The 11,516-nt window shown below is 49.0% G+C and overlaps 1 protein-coding gene across 3 annotated transcripts; it reads right to left on the bottom strand.

The window, feature by feature from the left end:
* Nucleotides 1–966: 966 nt before the first annotated feature.
* EMC10 (ER membrane protein complex subunit 10) lies at nt 967–10,575 on the bottom strand. 3 transcript variants are annotated; one of them, XM_069742313.1, is made up of 8 exons: nt 10,384–10,575; nt 8,762–8,828; nt 7,614–7,726; nt 7,446–7,544; nt 7,074–7,255; nt 6,906–6,999; nt 6,559–6,651; nt 967–1,248 (listed from the first exon to the last, which is right to left on the bottom strand). In XM_069742313.1, exons 1-7 carry the CDS (start codon nt 10,561–10,563, stop codon nt 6,568–6,570), a joined length of 819 nt encoding a protein of 272 aa, XP_069598414.1. In that variant the 5' UTR covers nt 10,564–10,575; the 3' UTR covers nt 967–1,248; nt 6,559–6,567. The 3 variants fall into 3 exon arrangements, with proteins under 3 accessions (XP_069598414.1, XP_069598413.1, XP_069598412.1); XM_069742312.1 differs by lacking the exon at nt 6,559–6,651; XM_069742311.1 differs by having other exon boundaries at nt 7,446–7,726.
* Between the last annotated feature and the right edge of the window lie 941 nt (nt 10,576–11,516).

An 11,516-nucleotide genomic window follows, 5' to 3' on the forward strand; every position in this document is an offset into this window, starting at 1 on the left:
GAGGCCGCGACCAATAAATATCCGTGACAGACAGAAAGACGGAAGTGACCCTTAGACAATTATATAGTAGATACCCAGACAAATTTGAGGCTGATGGCTACGCTCCTTGAAATTGATATCGCAACACAAAGAAGGAAAAGTCGTGGAAATCACAGGATTGACGGACATGTTCAGCACTTAACAGTGGGGAAAACACAGCATATTTTATAATGGAGTCTGAGCCATGTGCAGAAATCTCCGCACTCCCAGCCTTGGGGTTATTAATGGTCGTCTGCTGATGAATGCACTTGGACAAATCATCAAGATCCGCTGCTGGCAGCTCCTGTGTAATCACCGACTCGATGGGAGACAAGTCTGGAGACGCTGCAGTCACGGGAGCACGATTACGAGGGACCGTCACACTGGTCCTACTCCTGGGGTGTCAAAGTACGATTTTTTTTTATCATTTAACCTGTCTGCATTCTGGGATTTACATCATTCCACCACGACTCCTCGGTGTTGCAGGTTCGACGCCGAGAATGAGGAGCGTACGTTCATTTCTGCAGAGGTCTTGTCTTTCGCTGCAGTACAATATCAGACAAGGTGGCACTAAATGACGGCCGATTGTCTGTCGCCTGATTACACAGGCTCACAACCGTGCTTTAGGTGTGCACAGGTTACCACTGTTCTCGGCAGCACAGGACGATGTGCTGTCGAGAACGATTTTTTTCTTTTCTTTTGCAGCACCTGATGAACGATCATTTTCCTTGTGCATCGGCAACCTATCCACACTGCGAGATTATGGTGAGATCGCGTTCAACATAACCTTGCAGTGTACATGGAGCTTTCGGCTTGTCGTCCCCTGCAATCAGCCTGAGTGATCGGCCTCCCTAAGAATTGCTGAGTGCACATAGCCACTCAGGATCATGCTGCGGCCATCTTGCACAAACCACACAGTGTTCCCATATAAAGACTGAGTGCAAATCATAAGTTAATAAATTAGGTTGTATTGTGCCTCGGGGATAAGATGCATCATTGACAATATAAAAAAAAAAAAAAAGTAAGAAAATCTACATCTTGCTGATCATCTGGCGGACGTCACAGATAAGGAGCGACCAGTGCGGAAGTCTGTATCCCGGTGTTCGGCTCCGGTGCATCCAATCACCTGCCGCCAGCGTTGCCACCGCCTCCGCCGTTTCCTCCTTGGTTACCGGCGTCGGATGCTCCAGACATCATCAAAAACAGAACGACGGGGATTATGTACATCCACTGCAAGAAATAAAGCGGACAAGTGTTATCCTCACGTACTGGACAGCCGGGCCGGGTGGGCATGTTTCTGGACGGTGTGAGATAAGCGGCACAGGAGGCGTGCGGTCGCCACAACTGTGTGGGGTCTTCAGTGCAGCAAAGATGCGGTGTTACACCCTTCATTATCTAGATTAGTTACCGGAGATGATCGGGGCCCCCCAACCAATCTACAAACTTACACTCCATCCGGAAAATGGGTGGGAGTGCCAAGTGTCGGACCCCCACCGATCCGACGTTGATAACCAAATAAGTGACCGGTGAGCAGACCGATGGTTGGTTTGCTGCCAATCACAACATGACCCTCTTCCGTGTGTTTCCAGTTTATCCCTCATGGTTGTCGTTATTTCCAAATCACAAGGAGACCACCACCTTTATTCTCTGCCACAATACTACCACGGTGCAGAAGGAAAGAGACGTGGAGACCCCATCACCGGAACAAAGAGCGGAAAATTGTGCCAGACTAGAAGTGAGGGGCAGAAAACATGCATCTACAGGAAGCGTGGCGGGCTAAGGTACCAAATTTAAAGAGGGTCTCCAGTGAAAACAAATCAGCTATGCACAGCAATGGTGATAACTTGTCGGTCGGTCGGGGTCCGACTGCTGGAACCTGCACCAATCAGCAGAACGCTCGACCGCCGCTCCGTTCATTCCCTAAGGGGCTGCGCTCTGATTTTTCTGGCATGAATGGGGCGGTAGTCGGTCATCATTGAGATCACCACCGATCGGTAAGTTATCACCTATCCCCTGCACTTTTCAGGGGAGAACCTCTTTAATCATTACGCAGAGACCTCTGAGATCTGAGTTGCCCTTTGCTGCTCTGATGCTTTGGTAACTTGATTGATTTTAATGGCAGATTTGTAGGTAAAGTCCATGACGCTACTAGACATGGCTACCCAGAGCCCCTCATGTACAAATGCACTTGAGCATGTGTAATCAATGGGGAGGAGCAGCTGGCAGATGCATCGTGAATCCAACATGTCTCATCCTTCCCCACCCCACACACATCTGCCCATTAAGGAGAGCCAGGACCCGCGCTGTCATAAAAGCCCCCCAGGGCAATATCAGCAGCATTGCTCGGTGCCTCATTTTCTTTTAACGTCCATTCCTGCAAAACTACAACTCCCATCATGCCCCGACAGCTAGAAAGTAAGAAGATGGGAAACTCTGCTCCGCTCTGGACCATGTAAGATCATCTTCTTTCCCCCCATTACTGTCACAATGTGGAGGGTCCGGGCCTACACTCGTGTGCTCAGTAAACCCTCCTGGCAGCAGCGCTGTCACCCTATACGCCGGCAGCACCTGACGATGACGCCATGTCTGCAGGGTGCAGTATCCAGGTCAGGACAACCTACTTTACACCCAGCTACGTGCAGACGACAAAAATAGATATCATTGTTTCCTAACAAGCTAAGGATTTTTTTTTTTGATGTGCATCCAAAAGACACGATGATAACAGTCTGATCAGGTGCGAGCAGAGACTGCGGATTAATCATTAAAGGGGGTGTCATAAATGGGAATAAAAGAGGCTGCTAGAAAATTAACCCCTTATTAAAAAGATGTTGGAGTTTTAATACTATGATTTACTGCTCATTGCCGCTTCTGCAGTCTGTCGGCGGCGGCAGACAAGGAGCGCAGCGCTTACAGGCTCTTTCCTCGTAGGTTGTGTCTGCTACTGCATTCATTGAAGTCAATGGAGCGGAGCTGCAATACCACATGCAACCTGTGGACGAGGTGTGGCGCTTTCACTCAACAGCTGCACGGCCTATAGATGCAATATAGATTTCTGTCAGTGGAAGTAGAAGCAGTCATGCTATAAATTATACGCCCCCAGCACCGAGTGAGTTCTGATGACACACGGCACGCAAGGTGTTAACATTTCCGAAATCTCCGCACCGTTTTTTCAGCGCAAACAGCTCCCAAGCACCATCTAGTGGCGGTAAGCTGCAACTGCAATGTAAAACTTACACTTGCAAAAGTATTGGAAAATCAGGTTTATTAGCAAAATGTACAAACTTTCTGCTTTTAGCAATAAACCTATGACTCAAGAACAATGTAGAAACCGCAACACGACTAACAACGCTAAACGCCACTTTTACTGACTACTGCAGTCTCAGAATTAGGCCTCGTTCACCAAATGAGAGGTTTTTTTTTTTCCTGAATCGTCTTTGCATCAAACACTTTAAGCCGGCGCCTACAAAATGTTGTATGCAGGTACTCTGAGGTGTATACTAAACACTGAAGGTGTCCATGCCCAAACTCCAAAACGTCATCACTACTGATCCAAATGCAAGAGAAAAGTCGCCTCTAATCTGGTCACAACCAAAGAACCGGCCAACAGAAGTTTTGGGGGTTCGCCGATGCCTGCAGTAAAGCATGGCGGGGACTCGGTAACGTCTACAGTAAAGCATGGCGGGGGCTCGGTAACGTCTACAGTAAAGCATGGCGGGGGCTCGGTAACGTCTACAGTAAAGCATGGCGGGGGCTCGGTAACGTCTACAGTAAAGCATGGCGGGGGCTCGGTAACGTCTACAGTAAAGCATGGCGGGGGCTCGGTAACGTCTACAGTAAAGCATGGCGGGGGCTCGGTAACGTCTACAGTAAAGCATGGCGGGGGCTCGGTAACGTCTACAGTAAAGCATGGCGGGGGCTCGGTGACGTCTACAGTAAAGCATGGCGGGGGCTCGGTGACGTCTACAGTAAAGCATGGCGGGGGCTCGGTGACGTCTACAGTAAAGCATGGCGGGGGCTCGGTGACGTCTACAGTAAAGCATGGCGGGGGCTCGGTAACATCTACAGTAAAGCATGGCGGGGGCTCGGTAACATCTACAGTAAAGCATGGCGGGGGCTCTGTAACGTCTACTGTAAAGCATGGCGGGGGCTCGGTAACGTCTACAGTAAAGCATGGCGGGGGCTCGGTGACGTCTACAGTAAAGCATGGCGGGGGCTCGGTGACGTCTACAGTAAAGCATGGCGGGGTAATGTCTATAGCAGGGGTCTCAAACTGCATTCCTCGAGGGCCGCAAACTGAGTGTTTTCAAGATTTCCTTAGCATTGCACTAGGTGCTAGAATCATTATCTGTGCAGGTGATTAAATTATCACCTGTGCAATACAAGGAAATCCTGAAAACATGACCTGTTTGCGGCCCTTGAGGAATGCAGCTTGAGACCTCTGGTCTACAGTAAAGCATAGTGGGGGCTCAGTATATCTACAGTAAAGCATAGTGGGGGCTCAGTGATGTCTACAGTAAAGCATGGTGGGGGCTCGGTGATGCTCTGTGGTTGCTGTACTTCCTCTGGTGAAGTCCTACAGCGTGCAGGAGCTCTATTAAGTACTGAAGTCGCTTGTCATGAAGGGGGTGAATAATCCTGATACTGCATTAGTCAATAAATGACATTTTGTGCTTAAATTTTGAGAAGCTGCTTGTTACATCAGTTGTGATGAACAGCAGAAAGTTCATAAACTTTACTAATACAGGTCCTTCTCAAAAAATTAGCATATAGTGTTAAATTTCATTATTTACCATAATGTAATGATTACAATTAAACTTTCATATATTATAGATTCATTATCCACCAACTGAAATTTGTCAGGTCTTTTATTGTTTTAATACTGATGATTTTGGCATACAACTCCTGATAACCCAAAAAACCTGTCTCAATAAATTAGCATATTTCACCCATCCAATCAAATAAAAGTGTTTTTTAATAACAAACAAAAAAACCATCAAATAATAATGTTCAGTTATGCACTCAATACTTGGTCGGGAATCCTTTGGCAGAAATGACTGCTTCAATGCGGCGTGGCATGGAGGCAATCAGCCTGTGACACTGCTGAGATGTTATGGAGGCCCAGGATGCTTCAATAGCGGCCTTAAGCTCATCCAGAGTGTTGGGTCTTGCGTCTCTCAACTTTCTCTTCACAATATCCCACAGATTCTCTATGGGGTTCAGGTCAGGAGAGTTGGCAGGCCAATTGAGCACAGTAATACCATGGTCAGTAAACCATTTACCAGTGGTTTTGGCACTGTGAGCAGGTGCCAGGTCGTGCTGAAAAATGAAATCTTCATCTCCATAAAGCATTTCAGCCGATGGAAGCATGAAGTGCTCCAAAATCTCCTGATAGCTAGCTGCATTGACCCTGCCCTTGATGAAACACAGTGGACCAACACCAGCAGCTGACATGGCACCCCACACCATCACTGACTGTGGGTACTTGACACTGGACTTCAGGCATTTTGGCATTTCCTTCTCCCCAGTCTTCCTCCAGACTCTGGCACCTTGATTTCCGAATGACATGCAAAATTTGCTTTCATCAGAAAAAAGTACTTGGGACCACTTAGCAACAGTCCAGTGTTGCTTCTCTGTAGCCCAGGTCAGGCGCCTCTGCCGCTGTTTATGGTTCAAAAGTGGCTTTACCTGGGGAATGCGGCACCTGTAACCCATTTCCTGCACACGCCCGTGCACGGTGGCTCTGGATGTTTCCACACCAGACTCAGTCCACAATCTTCCTCAGGGTCCGGTCTCCTCTTCTCGTTGTACAGCGTTTTCTGCCACATTGTTTCCTTCCAACAGACTTACCATTGAGGTGCCTTGATACAGCACTCTGGGAACAGCCTATTTGTTGAGAAATTTCTTTCTGGGTCTTACCCTCTTGCTTGAGGGTGTCAATGATGGCCTTCTTGACATCTGTCAGGTCGCTAGTCTTACCCATGATGGGGGTTTTGAGTAATGAACCAGGCAGGGAGTTTATAAAAGCCTCAGGTATCTTTTGCATGTGTTTAGAGTTAATTAGTTGATTCAGAAGATTAGGGTAATAGGTCGTTTAGAGAACCTTTTCTTGATATGCTAATTTATTGAGACAGGTTTTTTGGGTTATCAGGAGTTGTATGCCAAAATCATCACTATTAAAACAATAAAAGACCTGACAAATTTCAGTTGGTGGATAATGAATCTATAATATATGAAAGTTTAATTGTAATCATTACATTATGGTAAATAATGAAATTTAACACTATATGCTAATTTTTTGAGAAGGACCTGTAATTCTGATTTCCAGCGAAGGGTGAATAATTTTGATTCCAACAGTACATACACACAGTATGTGCAGGAGTGGGTATGGAGTTTTTGCTTTTATGCCCAAAAAAAAAAAAAAAAAAAAAAGGGGTAGTGTTTATTTTTTAGTTGCTTATATTAGTTTGGTCTCAGAGCTCAGAGGAAGAAGAGCGAGGAGGTAGAGGAGCGTTAGAGAGGGATAAGGAGGAGGTAGATTACTTCGGTTCCTCAGGCCTGCTGTCCTGGCTCTCTCGGTGCTTTCGCTGAATTGGTTAACATTAGCAACATTGCCCCTCCTAGTATTAAATGCCACTGCAAGGAGGGAGAGACAAGAGTCACAAGGTATCCTGAACACGGGAGGTCTGCAGGGGGCTGTCACTTTACTGAACTATGTAAAGGGGCCGTCAGAGAGGAGGGTCCGCTGCTGCCACCATTGCTCAGCCGGATAAGCTGAACCGGCAACGATCAGCTAATTGCCGGACTGGCATCTTTGACAATTGGGATTGCCGACCCCTTTAAAACATGAAGAACTTTAAAGCAGGAAATGTAAAACACTGAAAACTTACATATTTAGCGAAAAAAGATTTCTGTTCTTGAGGATTCTTGGCTTTCTGCGCTTGCTCCATCTCCAGCCGTTCAATGAAAGCGGCCGTCTCAGGCCTAAGGAACAGACGAGGTCAGATCTGAGCAGACACGACCGCATGTGAAAAGACAATTGTCGGGTACGGACTCACACTGCTGCGGGAATCGGCTGCTGGATGAACACCGTGGTGTTAAACTGCTCCAGATCCACGTCTTCCACCTCGGCGCCGCTGCAGGAACCGGGGAAGGTCACGATGGACACTCCCACGATGCTCCCAGAAACGTCCGTATGGACCGAGATCTGATCCGAGAGGTGAGATTCAACCATGGAGCACTGGGGAAAGAGAAAGGCGTGAATAACAAAAAATGAAAAGCGGAATTTCTATCTTCATAAATGGATAGTACTTATAAATATGCCCTGGAGTGACAGTTCGCTCCCTGTCAGTCACTGGGGAGAAGCCGCCGGGACTTCGCCTAACATCAGTTTTACCCCGAGTGTTCCCTACTGACGGAGCTGAACTTACCGCTCGGACAAAAGAAGTGACGTACTCATGGGATCCTTCAGTAACTCCCAGTTTATGAGGGATTCGGATCCTGTAAAGTCCATTTAAATTTGCAATATCCTGCGACATGGGAAAAAAAAAAATTAAAAAATTACCGCATTGTATAATATCTCTCTCATCACCACTTACTCTTAATTTGTTCCTCTCGTCTTCTGTCAGTTGCTTCTGTAGAATCGAGACGCTATGGTCGGCGGCTTGACCCCAGATCAGCAGCCCACGCTTCTTATAGTTTATGCTGTCATCTGTTTCGGAATACAAGGAGTACAATTACAGATTTCCATTTTGCAGCTTTCGCATTATTTTTTTATTATTGTTATTTTCATTTTTCTCATTTTTATATATTTTTTACTTTTATTATTTTTATTTATTTTTTATTTATCATTTTTATTTTTTTACTTTTATTTTTTTCATTATTTTTTATTTTTTTACTTTTATTATTTTTATTTATTTTCTCATTATTTATTTTTTCATTTTATTATTTTTATTTTTCTCATTTTTTTTATTTTATTCATTATTTTTATATTTTTATTTTTATTACTTTTATTTTATTCATTTTTTTAATTTTTTACTTTTATTATTTTTATTTTCTATTTCTCATTATTTGTATTTATTATTTTTTTACTTTTATTTTCATTATTTTTACTTTTATTTTTATTTATTATTGTTTTCTCATTTTTATTTTTTTAATTTTATTTTTTTTTCATTATTTTTATTTTTTCACTTTTATTATTTGTTTCCGTTATTTTTATGTTATTTTTTTAGTTTGGTTATTTTTATTAATTTTTTCATTTTTTCTATTTTAGTTTTGTTTTTTTGTTTTGTTTTTTTTGTTTTTTGGGTAGGGCGGAGAAGGTGGCAATAGAAAATTTGATTTACTGCAGTATAGATTTAAAAGGGCGCTCTTTTATGAGCACCAACATGGCAGCTATTAGGGTCTTCAGCACCCCCCTCCAGGTTGCATGATAACCAATGGGCGTGCCACAATCACATCACATTAGTAGGGATGGGTGCCCATGCACGGTGACACATGCAACCCAGCCGGCTGTCAACAGCATCGACATGATGAACCAGCAGCAATCAAAGCTTGCTCCGCTCGCTGCTGCAATAGGCAGATATACCACAACTGCCGTCTGCTCGATCTGCTGCTGGCTCGGCTCTTGGCCCCCTGCTGCAATATGACACAAGCCAGGGGGTCTGGACTACACATATGTGATCGTACTGACCCCCATCTGCAAGATTGTACACGACGACGAGCATTCATAAAGCTACGCAATTACCGAGCTCAAACGAATGCTCCAAATCCAGGTTTGCGCCACAACTTTCCGATTCTCTCCCGTCCACTGCCTGTCAATGAAAGAGAGTAAATGCAACATGGTGGAAATCCTGCAGGGACAATTTCATTTTTTTTCCCACCCCCTAAAAACACTGCCAAAAAAGACCCCAACATTTTTTTTCTCCCATCCACGTAGACATAAGATGACTTTTTTTTTTTTTGCAAGAAGAAGATTTGCAGTTTGGTCGCCTCTATCCTATATTACACTACTGAAGTATATAGTGAAAATAAACCTGCACTATTGCTGGGCTTCCCGGTAACGGCGGTGTGATGGCAGCGGAGGCTTTCACTAGACCCCCACCTGTCACTGCGACCCATCAGCACCCTGCAAACGTGTCAGAAGGTACGAGGGGCATGCAGCCCCCATGGGGGCGTGACAGAGGCTGTACCGTGGGGGGGCACGATGGCGGCCGCTGTACGGCGGGGTGGGCAGCACAGGCTGTACTGTGGGGGGGCCCGGTGGAGGTTGTACTGTGGAGAGGGCGCGGCAGAGGCTGTACGGCGGCGGAGGCTGTACAGCGGGGGGGGGGGCCTGGCGGAGGCTGTACAGCGGGGGGGGGGGGCCTGGCGGAGGCTGTACGGCGGGGGGCCTGGCGGAGGCCGTACAGCGGGGGGGGGGGGGGGGGGGGGGCCTGGCGGAGGCCGTACAGCGGGGGGGGGCCTGGCGGAGGCCGTACAGCGGGGGGGGGCCTGGCGGAGGCCGTACAGCGGGGGGGGGGCCTGGCGGAGGCCGTACAGCGGGGGGGGGGCCTGGCGGAGGCCGTACAGCGGGGGGGGGGGCCTGGCGGAGGCCGTACAGCGGGGGGGGGCCTGGCGGAGGCCGTACAGCGGGGGGGGGGCCTGGCGGAGGCCGTACAGCGGGGGGGGGGCCTGGCGGAGGCCGTACAGCGGGGGGGGCCTGGCGGAGGCCGTACAGCGGGGGGGGGGCCTGGCGGAGGCCGTACGGCGGGGGGGGGCCTGGCGGAGGCTGTACAGCGGGGGGGGGCCTGGCGGAGGCCGTACAGCGGGGGGGGGGGCCTGGCGGAGGCTGTACGGCGGGGGGGGGCCTGGCGGAGGCTGTACGGCGGGGGGGGGGCCTGGCGGAGGCTGTACAGCGGGGGGGGGGGCCTGGCGGAGGCCGTACAGCGGGGGGGGGGCCTGGCGGAGGCCGTACAGCGGGGGGGGGCCTGGCGGAGGCTGTACGGCGGGGGGGGCCTGGCGGAGGCTGTACAGCGGGGGGGGGGCCTGGCGGAGGCCGTACAGCGGGGGGGGGGGGCCTGGCGGAGGCTGTACGGCGGGGGGGGCCTGGCGGAGGCTGTACGGCGGGGGGGGGGGCCTGGCGGAGGCTGTACGGCGGGGGGGGGGGGGGGGCCGCGGGAGGCTCAGTGTAATGTCAATGAATGGCGGTCACATTATATTCCACAAATTGCAAAAACCCCATTGAGTTCATATGTAATTCGGAGCTCAGGATGTGAACGTGCTTCTATCCACTGACAGCAAGCAGAGAGCTCGCAGTGTACACAGAGTGCAGTGACAGATCACACATTACAGATCACACATTACAGATCACACATTACACACACTCACCTTCACCCTGCACACATTGCCGAGAATCCCCGCGGGTAACAGGCAGGAGACTGTGACAACCAGCAGGCAGACATGCCAGGCCCCACAGGCCGGGAGACTCCTACACAGCCAGGAAGCGGCCATGTCCCCTCTCCTCCTCCGTCCTAATGCGGCCATGACAGTGTGAATGCTAGACTCCATCCGGCCATGACGTCATTTCCGGGGGCGTGCCATGCCGGGAGGGGGCGTGTTCTGATTTAGCAATGACAGGGAGAAGAGAAGCGCCCGCCATTCCCTCTCTGCCTCAGTAGCAGACGCGTCTGTCAGCTGCAGGGAGCGCGGTCACCGGCCAGACTCCTCGGTGACAAACAGGAGTGTTTATTAATTAACGGGTTGATGGTTTCTTAGATTTTGGGTGAGGGGGCCTGATACTTGGGGCTATCTAGTGGGATATGGGGGGGTTAATGTCTGTGATTTGGGAGCTTTGAGGGGGGTAATGCGCGCAGTGTGCAGGCGTCCAATGAGGGGTGTAAGCTGGGGTGGGGGGGCATCTGATGGGATTTACGGTTGGGGGAGGGAGTGTCTGGTGGGCTTTGTTGGGTTTATCCTGTGGGGTCCACTGATTAGTGTGAGGTGGAGGTTTATGTTTGGGGCAGCGGGGTTATGCTGTGTGGCCCTCTGGTTGGTGTGGGGGGCTAATGCTTCATTGGGGTACACAAAAAAACCATGGGTGTATGCTGCTTATGCTATGCAAAAAAAAAATGTAGGTCTTCCCCCGTAGATGAGGGTACACCACCGACTGGCACGAAGCTAATCCGGTTTAGCTTAGTGTCAGTAGGTGGCAGACATGGGTCCGGACCACCCAGGCCATTTTCTGCCTTAGTTTTTTTTTTAATATATAATTCATAATGTCCATTTTTCTTTCAGGTACGTACAGCTTTTGAAGGCGACAAAGTGGAATTGTCACTCTGATCTCCCACCTAGAATGGTCACTACCGTATCCCCTGTGGTTTACGAGGCGAGGCCCTAACACATTGTGGTTCCCTGGAGGACGGTCCTTGCCACTAATCCCCTACCCTCTCGCCCCCCAGATACAGTAGGGAGGGAAGACAAATCCGTTACCTTCCAGCCGCCCAAAAGTCTGCGTCCAGGCT

The sequence above is a fragment of the Ranitomeya imitator genome, chromosome 10 (genome assembly GCF_032444005.1).
Source record: "Ranitomeya imitator isolate aRanImi1 chromosome 10, aRanImi1.pri, whole genome shotgun sequence".
Classification (NCBI taxonomy): domain Eukaryota; kingdom Metazoa; phylum Chordata; class Amphibia; order Anura; family Dendrobatidae; genus Ranitomeya; species Ranitomeya imitator.

Excerpts from the sequence above, each read along its gene's own strand:
- EMC10 (XM_069742311.1), bottom strand. The coding sequence starts at position 10,563 with ATGGAGTCTAGCATTCACACTGTCATGGCCGCATTAGGACGGAGGAGG. Across the intron at positions 8,829-10,383 it reads GCAATGTGTGCAGGGTGAAG|GCAGTGGACGGGAGAGAATC; the intron begins GTGAGTGTGTGT and ends TTTCATTGACAG. Across the intron at positions 7,727-8,761 it reads GGAGCATTCGTTTGAGCTCG|ATGACAGCATAAACTATAAG; the intron begins GTAATTGCGTAG and ends ATTCCGAAACAG.